This window comes from Eubalaena glacialis, chromosome 14 (assembly GCF_028564815.1).
Source record: "Eubalaena glacialis isolate mEubGla1 chromosome 14, mEubGla1.1.hap2.+ XY, whole genome shotgun sequence".
Lineage (NCBI taxonomy): Eukaryota > Metazoa > Chordata > Mammalia > Artiodactyla > Balaenidae > Eubalaena > Eubalaena glacialis.
The window spans coordinates 88,512,244-88,536,184 of record NC_083729.1 but is presented as its reverse complement, the minus strand read 5'-3'; the positions used below and the strand labels follow the sequence as shown (position 1 = coordinate 88,536,184).

The 23,941-nt window shown below is 51.1% G+C and overlaps 1 protein-coding gene across 1 annotated transcript in view; it reads left to right on the top strand.

Annotated features, from left to right (window-relative positions):
* Positions 1–23,262, top strand: part of RFX8 (regulatory factor X8) — a 59,807-nt gene extending 36,545 nt beyond the window's left edge. The window contains exons 3-11 of the mRNA XM_061210912.1: positions 160–213; positions 3,126–3,239; positions 4,142–4,292; positions 6,417–6,475; positions 7,857–8,013; positions 11,354–11,448; positions 15,118–15,232; positions 18,733–19,049; positions 23,086–23,262. Coding sequence (XP_061066895.1) covers positions 160–213; positions 3,126–3,239; positions 4,142–4,292; positions 6,417–6,475; positions 7,857–8,013; positions 11,354–11,448; positions 15,118–15,232; positions 18,733–19,049; positions 23,086–23,262 — 1,239 coding nt within the window. The remainder of the gene's footprint in view (positions 1–159; positions 214–3,125; positions 3,240–4,141; positions 4,293–6,416; positions 6,476–7,856; positions 8,014–11,353; positions 11,449–15,117; positions 15,233–18,732; positions 19,050–23,085) is intronic.
* The last annotated feature ends 679 nt before the right edge of the window (positions 23,263–23,941 follow it).

The window sequence follows — 23,941 nt, the reverse complement described above, 5'->3', positions numbered from 1 at the left end:
CACGTAGCTAAAAAACACGTGGCCCCAGGAAAGAGCCCAGCTGCTGTCATAGCCAAATAGCAACACAAGCAGCATCTTAGGGGCTCAGAAAGATCTTTGAGGAGCAGTTCATTCTGGAAGTGGGCTGCAAACTGAAATGATTCTCCGTATCCTTCCTAGATGGCCTTTCTTGCTGATGAATACTGCAACTATTGTCAAGACATTTTACAGAACGTGAGGAACCAAGAACTCGAGAGAGTAGGTTTTATCTGCAAAATACCAGCATTAATGACTTGTTCTTAACCTTTCTACTTGAAAAGACCCCTCGAGGGATGTCTAGTGGGAATTCATTGACTGAAGTGCTTAGAATGAAGCTATTTTATAGTCAGTGAGCTCTTGAAGGTGCTATTTTTATTCAGTTTAATCATCTGGAAGTGTTCCAAGGTGCTCATATGGCTCACTTTACGCTTTAAATAAAAATTCAGCTATTTTTAGATCCTAATTCCAGCTGATTTGGAATCCAGTATTGGTAATGTTATTTACCCTGGAATTCTCAGTGATGCTTCAGAGCCGTTATTGATACACGCTAACTGAACAAGAAGCAGTTCGAAGCAGGGTGCTCTGACGTGGGTATCATGATGATTGTATTTTATTCTAGAATTGACTGTGGAAGACACGAGTAAATCTCTTAACCATTCTGAATTCTGTCTTTTGCTGTATAAAATGAAAATCCAGGGAAGCAAGTGCACATTTAAATGAAAAGTTTCTGAGGCCTCCGTGTTCTAAGCACTTCACCTTTGGGAGATAATATTCACTCAGCATGAATGCATTTTGTACTTTGTGTAAAGCATTGGCGTGAGGGAGGGACCACGCGGTCTTCAGAGTGGCCCCTGGCCTATTAATGCCGTGTTGTAAACATCCATGCGTGTTGGATAGCTAATCCATTCCTTCTTGGAACTTCCTTGGTGGTCCAGTGGTTAAGACTCCACCCTTCCAATGCAAGGGGCGTGGGTTTGATCCCTGGTCAGGGAACTAAGATCCCACATGCTGTGTGGCATGGCCAAAAAATTAAAAAAAAAAAAAAAAATCCATTCCTTCTTGCCTTCATTGCTTCATCAAGTACTAACTGAATTCTTACCCTGTGACCAGCACCGTTTCTGGAACTAGGAAGGTATTCCCCAGGAGGCTGGAGAAGCTTATAGTCTGGTACTGAAAGGAACGATGTAAGCCAATGAATATGATACCGTATGGAAAGTTCTAGAACACAGTGTGATGGACGGTTCTGGGTGCCCAAGGGAAGAGGAACAGAGACAGCTGGAGCGGGCTCCCCCGGGGGAAGCCACGTAGCTGGCAACTCTCTTAGAAAAGCAGAAGTTCAACAGACTCGAAATGGGGTAGAAAAGGGATTCCAGGCGGAATCAGTGGTGCAGGCAAAGGCAGCAGGATGGTCACCGGCATCACAGGACAAGAAGGTCACTGTGGGGCTTCCCTGGTGGCGCAGTGGTTGAGAATCTGCCTGCCAATGCAGGGGACACGGGTTCGAGCCCTGGTCTGGGAAGATCCCACATGCCGCGGAGCAACTAGGCCCGTGAGCCACAACTACTGAGCCTGCGCGTCTGGAGCCTGTGCTCCGCAACAAGAGAGGCCGCGATAGTGAGAGGCCCGCGCACCGTGATGAAGAGTGGCCCCCACTTGCCACAACTAGAGAAAGCCCTCGCCAAAAAAAAAAAAAGGTCGCTGTGGCCGGATTTATCTCGAAAGGAGAGAAGCCAGAGGGGAGGTGGGAATCGGCCGGTGCTAGGAAGGGCCTCTGGAAGACCCTGACTTACTGAGGAGACGGGTTGGCAGTGACATCCAAGGACCATATTGGAGCAGAGGGTGCAAAGGAGGTTTTGTCGCAGTCAAGGTGAGAAGGAAGGAGGGTTGGATCGGGAGCTCCAGTGACAGTGACATCAGAGAGAAAGAGGGACAAATCAGAAATATTTCTGAAGCAGGCGCGTCGGGATTAGATGATTTGGGACCTGGGTGCTGGGGGAGTGGGCCGAGATGGTGCTGTCTCATCCAGACCCGCGGGCCCCAAAAGCCTCCGACCTGGGAGTCGAAGGATCAATACATCCTGCTCATCCCACGCTTGTCTTTTTCGGTAAATATCTATGAGTCTCTTGGGAGACGTCTTCTCTAGAAGAGAGTTTAAAATCAGGTAACTCCAGGGTCAGGCCTCACTCCCTTGATAGCCTGCACAGAAGGAACAGCTTCTTGCCTGGGGTCACTGGAGGGCCCTGGGGTCAGTATTGTGATGTCTCAGAATATCTGAGCTGCAGGAATCCCCAAAGGCAAGAGTCCTCATGAGCTGACAACTCAGGTTGGCCACCTGGTCCAAAGATGGAATCTGAAAAGTCAACATGGGGGAAAACAAAACAAAAGTTGTCCACAGAAGTGTTTAAAGAAGGCTCCTTTGTGCAATAGAATCGCACCAGTTCCCTTTAGTCTACACCGTCCTTAGGTGAATTCTGACATGATGTCAAGGAGGAAGTGTCTTTATTTATTTATTTTTTTAAATATTTATTTATTTATTTATTTATTTTGGCTGCACTGCGTCTTAGTTGTGGCATGCGAGCTCTTAGTTGCGGCACGCATGCAGGATCTAGCTCCCTGACCAGGGATCAAACCCGGGCCCCCTGCGTTGGGAGGGTGGAGTCTTACCCACTGGACCACCAGGGAAGTCCCGAGGTGTCTTTGATTCCATACTGTTACACCTCTTCCTGAGCTGCAAAATAATTGAGGGGGTCAATCAGTCAATGAAAATTTATTCTAAACTCTGGTTTGTACCCCTGGGGCCTGATCCTCATCTTATTGTAATCAGTAGGAGCCCCCTTGTGGTCAGAAACAGCCTTCCTTCCAGAAAACTGCCTCAGGAAAAAGGTGGTCCACGTTCTCCCACCCAACTGGCAGGTGGTCTCTGATGGGTGTAAAATCACTTCTGAGATACAGCTTGGAAAAGCCAATAGGCAGAGCTTTTTGTGGGTTGGAATGAAATTCATTCTGTTACCATTTGGGGCTGATGAAGAGTGGGGGGCGGGTGGGCTGGATTGGCCTCACCAGGCACAAAACGAGCGTTCAGAGATACGTGCCGTTCTTTACATCAGGTGGAGGACTCACTCACGTCCTTCTGGAAATCTCTGCAGCAGGACACAGTCATGCTCATGTCATTGCCTGACGTGTGCCAGCTCCTGAAATGCTACGACAGACAGCTGTACAAGGTAGGAGGAAGTTCCTTCGAGGTGCTGGTTTGTATCCTTCCCAGAAATTGGTACCAGATGCTGGGGTTAGACCCGCAGCCCTCACTCTCGGCGGTGTCCGTGGGGTTGGAGAAAATGGAGAAGGTCTCCTCCTAAGACCTTCTGAGGAGTCAGTCGTGGGGCCCTTGGACCGTGAGCCTTGGATCTTTCCCTAAGACTCAGCTTTTCTTTCTGAATTCACTGAGCATCTGAGTTACCTCATGTGGAGAAAAAGCCAGTACACATGGTGACCTGTGGCTCTGGTGATCCGTGAACCCTGAACTGAGTCAGAGTTCCTCCTCTGATATTTCAGCAAAAGAGAGCTTTTTAAAAGGAGTAATTGGAGTAGTTGCTTTGCATTGTATATACCTGCCAGGGCTTGTGGGTTTGTTTTTTAAGCTCTGGAGTGATTATTATAGTTTGGGGGTCAATTACATATAATTTCTACAGTGAAAATGTGTTCCCCTTGAGCTAGTCATGAACTTTTACCTTTTATTTTATTATTTTCTTAGGAAAAAAAAAAAAATCCAGGGCTTCTAAATTTTTACCACAAAGGTTGAAAACTGGAGGCTGGGTCCAGCCCTTACATATTTTGGGTTGACCTCCCCTCCTTTCCCCCCACCCCGTATTGGCCAGCATTTGTGTTGTTTAAATTTTTGAATCAGTTATCAATACTTGGAAATCTTGGAAAGAATTCCGATTCCAGCTTCTCCAGCCTGATGTCCTGCCAGTGGGCAGTGGCCAGGGCTGCGAGGTGGCCGAGCCCTCAGCAGGTGGAGACCCGGCCTCTCTCTCTGTCTGTGGCTCACGTGACCTGCGGCCACTCGTAACCAGAGGCCGTGCACACCGGCCGGCAGTCACATGTCTTGACACTTCCGTTGTAGGGAATTGAGGACGTTCTCCTTCATGACTTTTTGGAAGATGTTTCTATTCAGCATCTGGAATCTGTCCAGTCGTTTAGTAAGAAGTTTAAGCTGTGGCTCCTCACTGCTTTGGAAGGTTTTCCAGCCCTCTTACAGATCTCCAAGCTCAGAGGTAGGTTTCGGTGGACAAGATAAATGCTGTGAGGGCAGATGAACTTTCCACGTGGGGCAGGCCTCCTCCCCTCTCGTGTTAACTCTGTCCTCAGGCACTAAACTGCAGTCCACAAGGCCTGGCCGCTTCAGCTCTCCCGGCTTTTCCTGTAGTGCCCACAGGGGATGCCTGTGCAGATACACCCACACTCTCTTACCATTTCCCCCTCGTGAATCGTGGCAGGGCCAAGGGAACGGGGAGGTAGGAAAGGGCAAGGGGGAGGCGGGCCGTGCCTCCCCTCTTTTGAGCCAGCAGTCCTCAGCTCACTGCCCACCCAAGCAGCGCCGACGAGGGCTCCGACCCCAGCATCCTCCCGCCTCTCTGTGCTCTGGGTGGGCCCTCCTTAGAAATTCCGCCCATAGCCTGACTTGCTCAACTCCAGGCCGCCAGGCGTTAACACCCACGTGGTTCCAGTCACCCTGGTGACTTTCCCCTCCATCCGGCTGCCAGGGCGCAGTGTCTGAACACTACCTGCTGTCGCAGAAGGCTGTTCGTCCGCTCGAGCCTGCGACGGCTTCCTCTTGGGAGCCCGAGCTGTTCTGCTGGCTGTCCCCGGCCTCCCTGCATCTGACCCCTTGGTATCCCTCCAGCTCCGTGGCCCTTGTGAACGCCAGCACACACCCACTGTGTGGATCGCGTTTTACAGTCCTGGAAATTCCCGGTTTTCTCCCTCCTGCCTTTGTGAGGTTCTCCATCACTGCCTCTAGCTCTCCCCGCCCGCCAAGCCCTCACCACTTCCTTCCCTTCCCCTCTGCAGGTCTGCCACCCTTGCACCCTGTGTGCTCTCTCCCCCGAGGGCCCGCAGAACAGGCCACATCTAATCTTCACCCACCCCTGGCATCCCCAGCACCCCAGGCTGTGTTGATCCCTGTCTGACCCACTTGGAAAAGTTCACATGCCCAGGCTGGGCCCTTGGGCCCGTGTGATTGCCAGCCAAGAAGGCAGCAGGAAGGGTCCTGCAGAGAGAAAGTGAGGTCTGGAACTTGTTGGGAAAGGGGGCGCCTGAAAGGGATACAGTTTTCCGGTGGCCTCTTCACCACCTGCCCTAATCCCAGCCCTTTGGCTCTCCAAACCCCCTCTAGGATCTTCAGTAGCTTCCTAGTTGATGGGCCTGCCTGCAGCCTTGCCCCGCCTCGGTCACACGCCCTTCCTCTCCCAGCAGGTGCTCTATAACAGCGATTCGATCAATTAACAACTGTCCACGGCCCCCATTGCCCGGATGGTCCTCTCTCCTTCCCTGCTTGGCCTCTGGCCCGACCCTGTCCCCCTGCCCCCCTGACCCACTGGCGTTCCCCAGCACCGCAGACTGGTCGTCCCCAAGAGGCCCTTATTCCTACTGCTGTCTGTGCCTAGTCGCCCCCGCCCCCCGCCATTGCTCCCTGCCAGCTCCTACCTATGCGTTAAGGCCCAGGCAGAATGTCCCCTTCCAGATGAAGCCGTCCCTGATACCTTCTTCTGCTAGGACCGCTCACTTCCTTCTCCCTGTGTCTCACGTTGCCGGGAGCACTTACTCTGCTGTTGGGACGCTGTCTGTGCCCCCGGTAACCTACCCTTCGTGGGGAGCCCCTGGAGGGTGGAGGTCATTCCCCTTCATCCAGCCGTGCAGCCAGCACCGAGCAGACGCTGCACGAGTGTCCCCGGGAAGTGAATATGTGAATAAATGAATGAGTACATCCAGGAGAGCATCTCCTCTCTCATGTTTTCTCATTTCTGATCGTTTCCCGAGGAGAGCACGTAGAGATGAGAAGTTGGGGGAAGTCAGGGTTCCTGGGCAAAATCCTCAACTTCATGGAGCACATGGCAGACGCTGGAGGACATCATTTTCCTGGCGTTGCGCGAGTGGGGGGCTGTTTAGTCAATGCGCCCCTGCCGGGATCTCGGAGCCACTTGGGAAGGGGCGAGCAGGCAGGGGGGTGAGGGTGCTGGGGGCCTGGCTGGGTGGGGCAGGTGGACGGCTCTGCCCTCCTGGGCAGATGGATGTGCCACCTGTATGCGCTGCCTGCAGGCGCCTCCTCGTCCCTGCCTTCCTGCGTGCAAACTTGAAGCTACAGTATCAATAATGGCCGTGTGTATTGTTCTTCACAGAAGTTACTGTGTTTGTCAAAAGACTAAGAAGAAAGACATACCTTTCCAACATGGCAAAGGTAGGTTTCAGGCAACCAGACAGGAGGGAACAAAGCAGCTTTCCCAAAGCGAAAAGTGAAGGCTGCCAGTGTCCCTCAGAGCGGGCAGCAGGCCCTGTGCAGGGAGGCCGGCCCACCCACCTGGAGGGCAGAGGACAGCTTGCTGGGCCCCAGGTGCTCAGCTGGAAGCCACCCCCTCCTCCCCTCTGGCCTCCAGGCTCTGCCCGTGGAGGAGAGGACGCAGGGCCAGCAGGTCAAGGTTCTAAAATTCCAGAGGGAGTCCCCCCAGGGGTGGCGTCCCGGGCAAGCCAACATCAGAGGTGGAAGGGCATCGTAGCAGAGCCTAGGACAGACGGACGGGCAGACAGACCCTGCACCCTGTGCATATGGCCCTGTGGACTCTGTGTGTCAGGGCCACCAGGTCCTTGGCTCCGACCTTCTCACTCCTGGGTGTTAGGGGAGGGGAGAGAGGGGCTGAAGGAGAGGTTCTAGGATCTGTTCTGAAATCCCACAGCGGCAGATGGGGACAGAGCCTGGGACTGGCCCTCTACCCCAAATCAGCCCCGGCCAGGGGGGTCGCCCAGCCAGGCCCGCCCTTTGACCATCTCCGTCCTCCACCAGAAGGGTTGTTTCTCCTTCTGAGCTAGAGGCCCATCCGGTTCTTGGCACTTTCACCTTCCCGACCGGGGCGATGGCAACAACCTTGCAACCCGACCTCCATCCCTATCCACTGGAGCGGCCAGCTCAAGGTCCAGAGCCTGCCCTGCTGGGAGCTGTACCTTTACACTCACTGTTCCAGGAGAGTTTACTTAATACCCAAGGGCCCCTTTCCTCTCCGTAAAACAGACATGGCTGTAGTGCCTGCCCTTGGGGCTGGTGTGAGGATGACTCACCGCTCGTCCTGCAGACCCCGAACACGTAAGGGATAGGTTTGTCCCATTGGACGGCAGAGACCCAATTCACTGCCCAAGGCTCCCCAGAGGAAGGACTGGAGAGCTTCTGAGTCCCCACAGCCGTCCTGTAGAGTCCGCCCGCCCTGTTGCTTCTCCAGAACCGCACTTGCAGAGCCCAGTTACCCACTGTTTCCCTCTCGAGAGAATTCAGGCTCCTTGCTCGGGGTGCAGAGGATAAGGAACCGGGAGGAGGAGCTGCAGGGCCCTGAGACATCTGCCCGGGAGCAGAAGTGTTCTAAATGCTGAGTTTCAGAAAGGCAGTTCTAGAATGTGTGCAATTTGAACATTTTGATTGTCATTTAAGATTCAGTTGTTACGGGCAAAAATACCCAAATCCACTTTTCTTTCTCTTCGACAGCAAGAAAATTTTGGTAATTTGGAGAGGGGGCATTAGGCCAAAGTAAGATGACAAGATTTCATTAAGTGTAGCATTTGCCGTTTGTCTTTAGACCATGAGAACGGTGCTGGAAAACAGCCGGAGAGTCAGCCTCCTGAAGTCGGATCTACACGCCATCATCCGTCAGGGCGCTTTGGATATTTCCGAGAAAGCCCTGAGGAGTAACCCGAGCGGCACTGACGACCTGGAGGAGAACACAGAGATGAAATGTAATCCTCTTTCCTCGGCTGCTTGGTTGCAGTGTTTGGTATATAATCAGGGCTGGTACGGCCATCACTGATTTATAGATTTCCTAGTAGAGTTAGAACGTTCCTCTTCGACGTTATAATTTATCTGCTCGCACACCTCTTCCTGCGGAAGGTGAGGAGTGCCCCGAGAACCCTCTTTCAGGGCCTGCCCTGGGGTCCGTAGCACCAGGACATATTTGCCGAGTGAGTGTGGTTGCTGATTGACAGTATTTCTTGTCTCCTTTGGAAAACCCTCCTGCATCCCTCTTGTAGATACACAGATCGCCTCTTCGGGCCTGAGTGGGATTGACTTAGCTCTCTGCCTTGCCAGTTTCTGCTCTAACTGTAGTTTTGTTTGATTGTTTGTTTGTTTGTTTTCGCACCCTCGCAGCTTGTGGGATTTTTAGTTCCCCGACCAGGGATTGAACCCAGGCCCACGGCAGTGAGAGCACAGAGCCCTAACCACTGGACCGCCAGGGAATTCCTGCACCAAGTGTTATTTTTAACAATGAAGTTTAACGGTGGTGCTTTGACCTTATTTCACTACTTTACAAACAAGTGCTATATAAGCCCATAAATATTCTTGCCCTTTGCTATTGTCCGGGGAAGGGGGAATTTCCCCCTCTACCAGTCTTGAGTTCTCCTGGCTGGACTAATAATAAACCTGACGCAAGACAGGTTCACAGGAGAAAAAGACACAGATTTTAATTCATGTGCACAGAGGTCTTATAGAAATAGGACCTAAGAAGAAGACAAAGAAACTTAGGTTTTGGGGTGCCCAATTAGTGAAGAAGCTAAACAGAATTGGGGCTTGGGTAGTAAATTAACAAACTAACATGGTTTGGGACTTCCCTGGCTGTCCAGTGGTTAGGACTCCGTGCTTTCATGGCCGAGGGCCTGGGTTCAATTCCTGCTCGGGGAACTAAGATCCCACAGGTTTGGCGGCGCAGCCAAAAAAAAAAAAAGTAACATGGTTTGTTTATACATGGTTTGTTCTCAGCCTGAATTCCCTGTCTCTGGGGATAAGGGTGTCTCTTTACATCCTGGTGCCGGAAGGGCACCTTTCACACCGGAGATTTAGTTCCTGTTTTCAGGGAGACCGAGGGGGAGAGTCAGTGTCCTTCCTGTGTTGGCCGTTTCTTAAGTAACTTTTCAATCAAATTAACCAATATGCCACTGAGGCACATTTTGGAGCTGCCTACTCTGGGCCCTGACACTATCTGACAATTGTAGTTAATTTTAAGGAAGAAAATCTCCATTCTGATGCCAAAATCTGGCCTCTGTACACTGGTGCCAGATTAAATCTCAGAGTTGTGGGTGAAGTAGAAAGAAATAGCTTTATTGCTTTGCCAGGTAAGCGGGCCACAGCGGGCTCATGCCCTCAAGACTGTGTGTCCTGCCCTGGAGGGGGTCGTGAGGAGTCTTACAGCGTTCAAGGAGCAGGGCGTGGTCAGCTCGTGGACACTCTTCTGATTGGCTGGTGGTGAGGTAATCGGGAGTCGGCATCATCAACCTTCTGGTTCCAAGCGGTCTGGGGTCTCTCTGCTCGTGGGCAGCAGACAGTTAACTTCTCCCACCTGGAGGGGGTTTCAGTATCTGCAAAACAGCTCAAGGGACATGGCTCAGAATATTCTCTAGAGTCCTTGAGGAGGACCTAAAGGTCCTTGACTGTGTTTAATGGCTAAAGTATTATTATTTTGTCTTGCTTGCCTGTTTTCCTTTCTTTCTGCATTTTCTCACTTCTCTGATTAAATTTCTTCTTTGGCTGAAGTTTTTCTACAGACAAAAGGCAGGCAGAGGACACAGGTGGAGGTCTATTCTGGGAAGGCCCCGGAGGGTGCTGCCTCAGTTACAGTTCCACGCGTGGTGGCATCACTGGGAGGGGACAGTCGCCACAGCAGGAGGCTCCCCACTCGGGGGGGCCGGGATCTGCTTCAGGAGGGGCTGCAGACCAGTTACCACTTCCTCCCCCAGTCGCTAGGCTTTGGTCTGAGGGCTGCCGGGAGGGGTCAGCCATGCATAAAGCTGCCCCCCAGTGCCTGAAGCCCCCTCAAGGTGTGGGCTGTGGGCTTCATCACGGCCCACCCAACACGGGGCTGGCACACAGGGGCACCTCAGCATTTCACGACCAAATGGCTACGTGGATTCAGCGATGCATAAAAGCACCGCAAAGTATCCTGTCCTCTTCCTTTGACCTTGAGGTGGGGCTGACTTGGTAGTATTGTACCAGTTATTAAAATAATGAAATGGGTCCTTACTTGTTGCAGAGTAGCTCCCTCCCCCCACCGCTTGCCTGTCCCTTGATTATCTCCCCTGTCCCTACTGCCTGCCTGTCCCAAATCCCAGATCCTCCCCTGGGAGACTCCCCTCCAACCAGACCAGCAGCTGAAAGGTGAACACCTAACCCAGCAGGCTTCAGGGCAGTGGAAGCCCCCCCTCCCAGGCCACTGGCTTCCCCAGCAATCCCAGCTGGCCACCCAAACCTTGCTGTCACCCCCAGCCCAAGCCCAGGGAGACCCAGGAGGCATGAGGCCTCTCCCCCAGCTGCCCGCCAGCCTGCCAGGGGCTCCTGGGCTCCTGTTGGCATCCTTGCGTGTCCTTTCCAGAGGGCACGGAGCCGGCAGGGAGACAGCATGACCCCTGGCAGACGAATGCCTGAGATGTGCCTGGAAAATCTTCTAGACGGAGCCTGACCAAACCTGCACCAGGGCCATGGCAGCCCACTGGGTTTTCTAAATCTCCTTGGCACATGGGGGCACTCAGACGGGTGGGGGAGGGGCCAAAGGCTGTCCTTCCACTCTCAGCGCTGCCTGCACAGGTGCGGGACCCAAGTCCCAACGTCGCACACTTGGGCTGCAGCCCTTGGGCCTGTACTGACAGGGTCTGTAGCCCTGGGCAACTCACCTAACATCCCTCGGCGGCTTTGATGTCCACCGTCAGTTAAAGGACTTGAACAAACTACCCCCTTTATAAAAATGGCAGGGATGGGTGAGGTCACGTCTGTATCCTGCGGTGAGCTCACTTGGAACCAGGTCCTGTGTAATTACAAGGTGTAGTTATGATTTCAAACTATTTCTTCCCATTTCAACAAGTAGCCCAGGGGATTGCTAGACGGCAAGACCACAGAGCTCTGAACCAGACGGCCTGGGGTGACAGATCCAGCCCAAGGCAGCCTTTGTGTTCAAAATGAGGGTGAGGCCCCAGGGAATTCCTTTGAACTGCAGGGCGGATGTTATCCCCTAGGTCACCCGGGATACAAATACCTACCGGGAAATTCTGCTCTACTGCTCACAATCATTGGGTTTGTTTTGTCTGTTGATAGGTTTGAGCAGTTTAATTTCTTTGCTGGGGACGTCAGCAGACCTCAGTGTATTCCTGAATTGTCTGTCTTCAAATCTCCAAACACTTGTCTTCCAGGTACAAAACCATGATTTTTTTTTTTTTTTTTTTTTTTAAGAGAAGAAGTGGGTGTGGGTCATTCTAGCTACATTATAGCACTGAGTGCCCAGGACCTGGTGCAAAGGAAGAGGTTTTCTGTGGTGCTCTGGACAGAAATGTGTCAAGGCCGGGACGGGGGTTCAGGATGGGGAAGTGGTGTCTCAGAGGCTGGCACATCATGCAACTCTGTGTGTGTGTGTTTGCTTGCTAGTGAGCACATGTGTGCATATGTGAGCATGTCTGTGCGTGGGAGGGCATGTGAGTGGGTGTGGGCAGGTAAGTGTTAGTGTGCAGTGGAGTATGTGTGCCCCAAGCAGGAGTGTTTAGGAGGGAGATGGGTTTGTCTGTTTGGGGACAATGGTACTCATCTGGGGGTTTTGCAGACAGTCCCAGTAAGGTGTCAGGCTTGGGTTCACAGAAGCCAAGATGAATTGGCTTTGGATTTCGTCCTTCTGCTGGACATGTCACTTGGACTGACTTCTCAGTAGGCCTGTTGGCTTGACTGTCATCATCACCCTCATCAGCAGTGACATTACCAAATCAGGTCCAGCTGCTTGCAGCTCAAAAATCAGTACTCAAGAGAGGCAAGTGCTGGCAGAAAGGGAAATTGCCTTTGATCAGAATATCGGCAGTCCGGGGAGACGGTGGACTCAGTGTTCCCCAAAACCACCTCCGAAGATTCTGCTCGGCCATGAAAGTTTTTAAAGCGGAAAAGGGAAGTCATCTCAGTTAATCACTGAGATAGGGGGTCAGAGTGGTGCCATGCCCCACGGTGTGCAGGCTTGTCGACTTCCTGTGCTCTTTCTTCAGATGCTATCCTGTTCACACAGTTTGTTCTTGAGATTACTAAAGGGGAAGCTGGGGAAGAGATCGGTCATCTGTTAATTACTTCTTCATTTCTATTTCTTTGATCTATGGAAAGAACCAACAAGTTAGGCAAAGTATCGTGTGATCAAAAGGTTTAAAAGGTGTGCTAGGGCCGGAGATGAGTAGAGTGTGGGGGCGCCTGGTTTAAGGTTAGTGACGAGACGAAGGAACCTCCTGCAAAGAGCTCTTTTCTGCCCAAAGCTGCCCACAGTCACCCTGTAAGAGCGGAGGATGCCGTCAGGGGACGCCCCAGCACCCTGGCCCCAGTGGGCCCGAAACACGGGGCCTCCCGCCCCTCGAGGCATCATACTCTGAAGGCCGAAGCAGCAGGAAAAGACCTTGATGAGGGAGTTGGGTTCCACTGGGAGGTGAAGGGCAGATAGGATTAAAAGAAGCTGAGAAAGGGAGACACCGTTCCCAAGACAGGACGGCAGGAGCGGAGTGGGCGTAGGGAAAGTGGGGGACCGGTCTAGGGAAGAGGGGGACATCTCTGCAGCAGAGAGCAAGGACCTGGAGGGCCTGGGACCAGAACATGACTCGGGTTTTCTCCTTAAGCCTCCAGCCACATGTCTTCCTGCCCCCTCCATCTCCCCCAGAAAACCCAGGAAGGAGCTTGAAAGCTGGTCCCAAGCCTTGGCAGGTGTCTGTTTCCATTCTTTGCTCCTTGGATATAATCTTTCCAGATTCTGTGTGGTTTTGATTCCCCCTCCTTGGTCCTCGGCAAAGCTCACTTGCACCAGTGGTAACGTGCGCGGGTGCATAGCTGCAGAGACAGCGATTCATTCGACAAGATGAAGCTCTCCATCCTCTGGTCCTTGTTTCAGACACTCACGCAGCCTCCACTTCACCCCCGCTGAGACCACTGAGACCGTTGGTACCGGTCCTGCATGCAAGACTGTGTAACGCGGTGTTTCTGTCCTCACCCCTGCAGCGTCATGAGTGAGGCGTCTTCGAAAAATGGTGGTTTTGTAACTGCCTGCCTTTGAAGGGCTTGTTTTTGTAAAACAACCTGGCTGATAAAAAAAAAAAAAAAAAACCACAAACTATTGTCAATGAGATACTCAGACTGTTAAAATGTGAACCCTCGGGCTTGTCCAAGATGACTAATGGCCTCAAGTTGTTAGCATCTGGCAGAGCCAGAGGAGAGAAATGCTCAGCTCTGTCGTGCTTCATTTCGTTCCCCTGGTTCTCGTGCAGTTTGGGCCCAGGAGTCATTTCTAAATGTAGGAACCTGAGGTATCACGCTGCCGGCAAGAGGAGGAAAGCTGGGTAAATGTCTGTGTTCACGTGTGAACGTTTGTACGGAGATCGCCCACAGCTCCTTCTCTGGATGGTTTTAGGAAGCATCCTTGTGTGTGTTGAACACCAGCCGGGCTCCCCCCGAGAGCCCCGTTCCAGGTGGTCCCAAGTCGTGGGGGGAGGGTGCCGCTGCCGAGGGAAGTCTGTTCCCAAACCCCAGTTCACGTGCCTGATGCACAGCGAGGCCACATAAACTGAAAGGCTGGAGTTTGGAGCAGAGAAAGGTTTACCGCAGGGCCAAGCAAGGAGACGAGGAAGGAGATGGGTGGCTCGTGCTCAGAATACCCCGGAACGCCCGGAAGGGTTTCAACAAAGCAATTTGAAAGGCCAGGGGAGGGGAGGGGCCGGGTCCCAGGGTGTGTGATCAGCTCGTGCACAGTTCTCTGATTGGTTGATGGTGATCAGTCCTTAGGCCCCAGTAGGTCTCATGATTATCAAGTAGTTAATTTCTTCCATTTGCTGGGGGGGTTTTAGCATCTGAAACTCTCAGGAAATATGCATGAGATACTATTATCTAGGTACTTCAGAGAGGAGCTACAGCAGAGGATATTGGGGGAGGGGGGGTTCTGTCCTGGGAGGGCCCCATAGGGTCCCGCTTGGTTACAGGTCCACGCCCACCCAGAGCCCAGGGCGGGCCTTTGGGGGCTCTCAGTGGGGCCTGAACAGAAACCGAGAGGAAAGGGCATCTCCTTATTCCCGGCCAGTCCCTGCCGTTCTTCCTCGGAGACTTCCGGTTGAGTCCCTGGGTGGTCCTCACGCAGGAGACTCAGGAGAGGCTCAGGGGGTTCACTCCAACCTGTGCTGGAAATTACATACGACTCTGTTGGTTTGTAACTCACCTGAAGTGTGGCCTGAGGCTGCTGTCAATCTAGTGGGGAGTTCCTTAGTCTGCACGTGGAGGCATCTCCCCGGTACCCAGTTTAGTGCCACTCAGGCCATCTGATGACCTTGGCTCCGCTGGACACACAGGTGGGGCTTCCGGGCCTCAGATAATTCACCCGGCACAGCGGCCAGCTTTGTGCTTTGCAAAATTGGCACCCTTCCTTCCATCGCTGTGGGATTCTGGGCCCCTTCTTCACGGTATCAGACTTGCCAAGTGTAAATTAGCCCCCGACCCTCTCGGAGGCAACTGGCAAGGGGGCTGCAGCAAGGCCGTCCTGCAGGCCTCCCTCCCCTGTTGCTCCCCACAAGTGACCTTTTTCTAAAAAAATTGTGTGGGATGAAAAAAAGGAAGTAAGCCGCTCTCCCACCTCCTGCCTTCTCCCCACCCACTTCAAAGGGTTCTGCCTGGAACCATCCCCACAGGAGACGGTGCAAGACCGGGCCCAGGCCTGGGCCTCCTCGCACCTCGTCTTTCCTTCTTCCTGCCCCGCTTTGGCCTCGTGAGACTGTCTGTGCACCACCCGTGGGTGCATTTGACAACACGCTCGCCTTGATTTTTATCATAAACCCCAGCATTTTTTTCTCTCTAAAATGTCACAGCCGAGCAGAAGCAAAGAGGAGTTGATCAGATTGGCCGCCAGCTTCCAGCTGAGATGGAATTTCCTCCTCACGGCCGTGAGCAAAGCTATGACCCTCTGGCACAGAGACAGCTTCGGTAAGTCCGAGAACGCACAGCATTTTGTATTCTACCTTTTACAGATGTTATGACAGCCTAAGCGTTTTCCACATTGCTACCTGGAACCCACTCGTCTTTTTCTCACCTTTTTATGTAAAATACAACACACAGAGAACCACACACACAAAAAAGCATATTAATCTTTTTATTATGGCAATATGATAGTTCATCCAACAGCCGGACCACGCCTCACTCTCCTGTCAATGAAAATAATCAATAAACAATCTAAAATAAGAATAGAAAGGGTTTTATTTGAGCCAAACTGAGGACTAGCCTGGAAGCCAGCTTCCCAGATGACTCTGAGAAACTGCCCCGGAGAGCAGCACAGTTTTATATCTTGTCAGAACAAAGAACATTAAACAAGTCAGGGTTTCATTTCTTCAAGGTTATTTAAAAAAAACAGACCAGCAAGTACCCAGCGAGTCAGTATGGCCTTGTCACCTGGGAAGGGGGACTTACCATCAAAGGAGTAACCAGTATCGGTATCCCAGGAAGGGAGGCATTTAATCTTTATTTTTAACATGGACATTCTTTACTTCTGGTCAGTGTGTCCTTTTCTCTAATAATTAAAGCAGAGGTACAGTGTAGGTTTGATAGGCCACACACAGGCTATTTTAGTTAGCATCAAATTCAAGTTCACTCATGTATAAGCCAGAATGACTTCCCTGTATCTCAATATGTGGACATGTCTTTTGTCACTCCCCTGCCATCATTGTCAGACGCGCGGGAAACCTCCCCTGGCATTTGAATTGTGCGCTTTCAGACATTGTGAGAAAAGCAGCAAGCGTCCTCTTTTTCTCCATCTCCCAACTGAGATGGACCAAAAAATGGGTTCTTTGGGGGCACCCGGATTTAACCTTCAGGAATAAGAGTTGATAAAGTCCCCACTGCGTGCGGATGGTGGAAAGAGTAAAGCAGTGTCTGTTTTGCCAACTTTCTGGTCTAGTAGAGGGTCTTTCTGGGCCCGGGGGGTCCCATCTGTCACAGCTGTGGTACAGACACAGCACAGGAGAGTCGTGGGGAGGGACAGTCACCACTGAGCCCCCCAGCCCCACGGAGGGGATCACTCGTTTCAGCAGATGTCGTGCGTCCCTGCAAAGTCCCAGGCACCTTCCTGGGCACTGGACACAACGGCCGTGGACAGACAGACAGACAGAGCCTCCAGCCCACAAACTCACACACCTATCAGGGCAAGGAATCCCTGCCCCAGGGCTGCCAGACGCCCTTGCAGCGGGTACACAGAACAGGAAGAGCAGACAAGCCCTGTTCTAGACCATTCTGCAAACACTGGGGCTCTTGGGAGGGTTGTGGCTGTACACAGCCATATATGTGACCCCCATTCGTCATGAGGCTCACCCCACAGATGAAGATGAGGGCAGAGTTCAGGTGCAACCACAGAAGGAAAGCCAGCTCTGTAGTTAGTGCTGTCGACTGAAAAAAATGCACAGCCTGAAAGTTGAGAGTTGTGTTTTATTCGGTGGACAAAACTGAGGACTAAGGTCCGGGACACAGCATCTCAGATCACTCCGAGGGACGGCTCCAGAGAGGCAAGGCGGGGGCCAGGGTAGATAGGAGCAGTTTTTGCAACAAAGACCAGGTCGTCAGAACATCAAAAGATGACTGGTAGTTAAAGAAAACCAGACATCTCAAGTTCAGGAGTTCAGCACTTTTCTACGTTCGGGAAGATGCAAGAGTCTGGGCTCCTTGCAGCCATCCCTTTGATGTGCTCCTCAGCTATCTGGGGCCAGTATCCTGCGTTTTCTCTTCCTGAGTCTCCTCAGGGTGCACGGCTGCGGGCGGCTGCAGCAGCTAATTACTAGATGGGGGCATCCTGCCTCTATCCTGAGTTCCCTCAGGGCTCACGGTCTCAGGGTGGCTATCATGTGATGGCTTGATGGCTGCAAAATCCTTTGTTTACTGATAAGGCAGGTGGCATTCTCAGTTCACAGTGCTTTTCCCCTCTGCCTTCTTGGACCTTCTTATGAAGTCAGAGTATTCACACCACTAGTTTTTCCCCTTCACATGGACCATGGTTTCACGAAGTTAAACAAGCCAGGAGTTGTTTGTGGGTCCGGCTTATTCCAGACCAGGCCATGCCTCTCATGGAGCCAGGTTCTCTCACCTGAGATCTAGCAGAGAATAGTGAATATTGTATAAAGCTTTGAAATGGACAGAAAGGGTCAACACACCCTTCTGGTCTTCCATGGTCTTTGAGTTATTTTACAAATCTTGTAAATTGTATCAAACAGATAATAATGCAAATGATTCTCCTCCACACAAATGCAAACTAGTGTGTCAGCAGGATGCAGTTGATAACTGCCCTGGGCACAGAGCTGTGTGGCATCTGTTTGTAGATTACTGTCAGTGGCATTCTTTGTTGTCTATGTATGTTTAGTGTCTTGAATTCTCTCTCCTTTTTTTTTAATTAATTAATTAATTTATTTGTGGCTGCGTTGGGTCTTCATTGCTGCACCCAGGCTTTCTCTAGTTGAGGTGAGCTGGGGCTACTCTTCGTTGTGGTGCGCGGGCTTCTCATTGCAGTGGCTTCTCTTGTTGTGGAGCACGGGCTCTAGGCGCGTGGGCTTCAGTAGTTGTGGCACGTGGGCTCAGTAGTTGTGGCTCGCAGGCCCTAGAGCGCAGGCTCAGTAGTTGTGGCACACGGGCTTAGTTGCTCCGCGGCATGTGGGATCTTCCCGGACCAGGGCTCGAACCCGTGTCCCCTGCATTGGCAGGCGGATTCTTAACCACTGCGCCACCAGGGAAGTCCTGAATTCTCTTTTGAATCAGTTGCAACATCTTACTAGTTCCCTCATTAATTGAGTCCCGTAAAATCTTTGACCCACATTCATTTTATATCTGTATAAGAGTCGTGGTTTTACCTTCATTAAGTAATTATCTTTTAACGATTATAATAGGCCAGATCTCCCCCCACCCCCATTGCTCAGATGAACATTAATTATCCTTTTCTTTTCTGGAACCAAAGGCCCTAGGATTCAGAGCAGTCAGCAGAGCCACACGCCCTACTGTCCCCCACCCCAGACTCCCTAAGGACAACCCTTGCGGGCCCGCGTGAGAGAATGCGTCCCTTACCCGCCTCCCTCCAGGAGATGCAGCCATGCTGCACGTGCCAACCACAGGCGGCCGAGGGGCACATCCTCCAGCTCTGGGAACGGCACCCATTTCTCTGTAGGGTTGCTTTCCTCCCATCTCACACTAGCTGGGTTTACGTTCCCTTCCATGGCTCAGGCCATTAAGCCCCCTGTGCTTTCTGTCCGAAAGCCGCCTTGCTGGGGTCCTCTGGGTACGGGATGCCGCGCAGGTGATGGACGCTGCCCGGGGCCCTCAGGATCAGCCAGTAGGAGTGAGGCTTTACTGCCCAGGAGTTCAAGGCCCCAGAAAAGCTGTTAGTTTCACAGGGATCTGTTTACTTGTCCATCTGTCTATCTACTTACTCATTTGGGGTTGTTATTTCAATGTAGGCTCCTGGCATCTGTTTCATTTGCTGCTTTTGGAATATGTGATTCACATACTTCAGTCGTGCATAGAGGAGGACGAGGAGGGCGGTGACGTGGGAAATCTCAAGGAGATGCTACCAGACGACCAGCCTCTTGTCCCGCCAGACCAGGAACTCTCCTGCCCTCCAGACCCCTCCCCAGCTCAGGAGCGTAGAAGCCCGAGTGCGGATCCCCCCCGGGTGACGCTGAGACACAAGAGCCAGAGCCAGTGTGCCACGGAGGGGAGCAGTGTGGTCGTCAGGGTCCCGGGCTTCCTGGTGGACATCGTCACGGGCGACAAGGTACAGATGCTGGAGCGCCAACTTCCGTCGTGTTTTCAGGGAAATGAGAACTGCCAGGTGGTTAGGAAGCCCACAAAGGGTATACGTTGTCCAAACAAGGGTACGGGATTCTAGCTTCATCTCAGCCTTAGCTGATTTTGCCAGGGGTGATGATAACAGCATGTCTGTTGACCACTGGTCAGCTCTGAGACGTGCCCGGCTTGATTAGAGGTGTGGAATATGGGGACGGCCCAAGCCTGGCCTTCCCAGAGCCTGCCTGGGATGGTTAGACTCGCTGAGCAGTAGATCACTACCACTCAAAAGAGTGACATGCCCTGAAAATGCCTCTGGCGGCGTTTAAAGAAAGGAAACATTAAATAGTCTGAATAGAAAGGATATTGAAAAGATGGAATTGGGGTCCATCTTGAAAGATATAAAAATAAGAATTGCGGGAATTCCCTGGTGGTCCAGTAGGTGGGACTCCGTGCTTTCACTGCCGGGGCCTGGGTTCGACCCCCGGTCAGGGGACTAGGATCGTGCAAGCCACGCAGCGTGGCCAAAGAAATTAAAATAAAATAGCAAAAATAAGAATTGCTATTTATCGAACACCTACTACGTACCCTTGATATACATTCTCTCAAAGCCATACAACCCTGCACAGTATCTGTTCTTATCATTTTCATGCCATGGATGAGGAAATGGAGGCTCAGAGAAGCTAAGCGAGTGGACCAGAGTCACACAGCAAGTAGATAGCAGAACAGAGAGTGGTGCCCAGGCCTACCTGATCTCAAGTCCATTCTTCTCCCACAACACTAGATGGGAGAAGGTGGGTCCAGGCCCCGAGAAGAGTAGGACACAGGCTGCAGAGGTCTGAGGTGGGGCCTTGAATGCCGGGAAAAGGAGCCAGATTGATCAAGAAGCAGCTGATGCTCCTCTGTTGCTGCAGGGCAGGGGAGTGGGCTGTTTGGAAAAAAATCCTGACAACCGTCCTAATTTCTAAAACTCCTATACGCATGTTTGGAAGTTTAGCCTCTTTACATAGCATTGTTTTCACACCCACGAGTTCCGCTTTTGAGTAGATGCGGGGTTTGCTTAGTAGGAGACCACTGAAGGCGGGGGCGTGACCTCGACCTGGGTGAAACGTGGTCCCGGCCATGTGGCTGACTTACGCCTGAACTGTCCTTGCCCTGCAGCCCTCAGAATAACCAGAACCTTCCCTGGGCTTTCCTTCCTCATTCCAAGTGCACAGAACCTGGACAGACTGTTACTGAGCACAGCCGAACACGGTCAGACAAAAAGAATAGGATCAGGAGAAGCAGAGCTGCCTCCCTCGTGGGCGCCAACCCTCTGTCTCTGTTTGGTCTCCGTTTGCTCACCTTGCGACAGTAAATTCATACATCCAGCTGCCTTCCATGGTCTCAGTGCTGCAGCTTCCGACATGTGTCTGTCAATAAGGGACTCATCCTCTCCGGGAGTGTGTATGTGAAGCCCACAAGACGGCTGAGACAGGAAACAGGGAAATACTGGCCCCCGATAAGGGACCCACGGCGGGGGAGGGGCGCTGGGCTGCCCGAGAAGAGGACCAGCTGGGGGCGGTTCAGGCCCCGCTCTCGAGCTGGTGATTCAGGGCTGTGGGCAGACAGAAGGCCCAGCCAAGTCTGGAGAAGGGACCAGTTGGCCAGGCTGTGCCCAGGAGAGCCCTCTCCCGGCTCCTGACCCTGTGGAGAACACACCCTGTCCTGGCAACAGGGCCCCATGGCGGGGCTCACCCCAGTCACTTGGGAGCCCCAGTAGGACACGTGTCTGTGCTGGACATCAGCACCACGTGTGCAGATCCCTGCTCACTGGCTGGGGCGAGGGACCAGCTGACATGCCCCTTGGTCACCAAGGTAACAGGGAGTCAGCTTATACCTCTTGGGCCACAGTTGGAAGCGGGTGGAGAGCAGACCCTGCTGAGCCCCCTGTGCTGGGCATTTAAAGGCATCATTTCAGCAACACAGTGAGATACTGTTATCATTGCCCCCATTTCACAGATGGCGTAACTGAGGCTCATGAGGGGTTGAGTCATGTTCCCAAGGTAACCTCGCTAATAATTGGCAGAGCAGGACTCCAGAGCTCCATAGATCTTCCCAGGCTGTCATTTCCTAGCACCCTCTCTCCCCAGAGGCTACTACCTACCATGTGCTTTAATTCCAAAAGCAGTGAGTTGGGAGTAGATTAAAAATTCTTCAAGTCTGATGATTTGGGAAAATAAGCAGGCAGTTCTGGTACATAACTTCCTGGGTTCAAGTTCCCCATCATCCACTCATTAGCTGAGAACCTTGGGCAAGTTGCTTAATTTATCTGCTCCTCGGTTTCCTCATCTGCAAAATGGAGATCAATATATCTAATTCCACAGGGCTATAATGAGGTTTAAATAAGTTAATTATTGTAAAATTCTTAGAGCATAGTAAGTACCCATAACTCCAGTCATCATTATTATTTCTCCACCAAAACCTCCTAATCTGAACACCTTTCCAGAACACTCTCTACCCAATGCCCTAGCGATTCTGAAGTTCATGACAAGGAGTTCGTTCCATCTATATTTAATTGGTGGAAACAGTAGAGGAGACATTAAATATTTAATTGAACGACATAATAAAGCAGTACAAACAGATAAATGTCAGATAATCCAAGGTGATATGCATTAGAGATTAATTAAACCTGTTTCTGCTCGTGCAAGCCTGCTGAATTAGCTATAAGGACTTAATCTAACACCAAAAAATTACGCTCATCTAATTTTCATTGCATTCATTAGTCAGTATTTGCACTCATCAACAAAAAAGCACACCCTCCGTGTCCCGTCTGCATTCATCTGCCATGGGTTATCGCCTGTTCAGCTGCACATCTGGGGCTGCCCTGCACCAATGGTGACAACTCAAGTGAGCAATCCCCATTGCCATATCCATCTGTCGCTCTTCTCCATTCTAGCGATGCTCAAAACAGTAAGATGCCAAGACTTGTTTTTAGAATAAAGGGAAAAATTACACTGATACTAAATAAAGGCTATGCTTCTTAAAAACCTACTACACAGTTTTCAGTTTAGGTCGTGTACTGAGGGATTAAAGCATGGCAAAAATATTTTAAAATAAGTGACTTCAGTTATAGGGTAAAGGTGGAGACAGTTTTTTTGAGAGAGAGAGGGAGAAGAAAAATATCTTTTCATTGGTTGGTGATGGTTATTGTTGAGTTTAGAGAGAATGGGTGAGAAATGTACTTTCATTAACCTCACGTTCAAAGTTATCTCGTGCGCATCTTTGTCACAATATGTTAGCTCGTGGGAAGGGGGAGGCTATTGAAGAAGTCACACCAAGAAAATACATCTCCGCCGGTTTGAAAGTAATCATGTCGGAGGATTTGCCCATCTTCCGAGTACCCTTGGAGCTGAGGGTGGCATATTACCCTTGTTTCTCCTACAGGAAGGCTGGCTCAGGCAACTAGATGACTGAGAGCTGGCACCTGCGCCGACATCAGACTCTGTGAATCTCTCATGTCAGTTACTACCCAATAGAGTGTTAATGTAACCAATGACGGTTTTCACAGATTTCCCCCTTTATATACTGGTCTATTTGACGGGTGTTCGGGGGAGGGTCTATGTGAGAACTTGAGCCAACTCTGTCAGCTCAGAACTGCCAAGAAAGCAGGGATCCGTGTCCGTCTGGAAGGCAGCCAAGGTGATGCGCATTACTCCTGACTTTCAGAACCGACCTGGGCTCTCCGTGTCTTTAATGGCAGCGTTCTTTTGCTCTCTGGCCTCACAAACAACTACAGACCCCCATTCCTGTCCCTAAAGGGAGCCCACTTGCTCCCACTCCCCCCGACCCCTCTCTCGTGCACCATCCTGGGTTTGAGATTCCTCACCAGCCCCTGAGCGCTCCCCGGAGAAATCAGCGTCCCCTGTAGTAGGTCCCAGGGTGGGACGACTGTGGGGTAGAAGAATTCAAATGGTGGGTTCTGAAACAGGGAATAATGTAACTTCCTCTTCCCATCGTTTCTTTTCAACATTTTCCCCCTGTAGCTCATCCAGGTATTATTGGAAGATAAGGCCACTGAAAGCACCATCAAACTCAACCTTCCTCTGGAACAAGAAACCCTCATAACCCTGAAAGATGGACAAAAATTTGTGATTCACGTATCAGATGTATCCCAAAGCTCTGAGAATATTTATCTTAGGGACAGTAATGCTGACACCTAAGATTATTTATTTGACTAGGACCTGAGAAAACATAGATTTTTCATTCTTAAGATTACAGTAAATGCTAAAGCTTTTGTATTGATAAGAAAGAAGATTTTATGTACATGCTCGAGGTAGCACTATCTCCTGTTTATATGTATTTCAAGGAGTTGGTTTTGATGAATCATATAAACTAATATGGAGAATACTTTTTGCCTCTGTTGCTTTGCTTTGGGGCTTTCCCAGTATTTCTATGGGGACTAAAGAGAAATTTGAGAAATCTTGTTGGTAGTAAAGACATGATCATTCTCCAGAGAAAGATAAAGTTTACAGAATAGCAGCTGGTGCAAGCAGTCAAAGGCCCATCGTAATATTTTTCTTCCCCTTGGTAGTGCCCCAGTCAACATAGAATTTGAAGAAAGATCCCCTCAGGCAGTGAGCAAAAGGAAAAAACTCAGTTATTTGGGAGTACTGTTAGACTTACTAGTCCAGTAAAGCATCCCAGCTTCGCTTGGTTCACATGGCACTTTTCTTAAAGTTATGTAGAATTATGAATCCAACAATGTCTGCAACAAATGAGGATGTCCCACTGATGCTCTGTTCCCCTCTAGCAAAATCCTTTAAAAATCTTGAAACTAGGCACAGATCACTGTTGAACCAGATCCATTTTCATGTAACTGATTATGGTATTTGGAAGGAA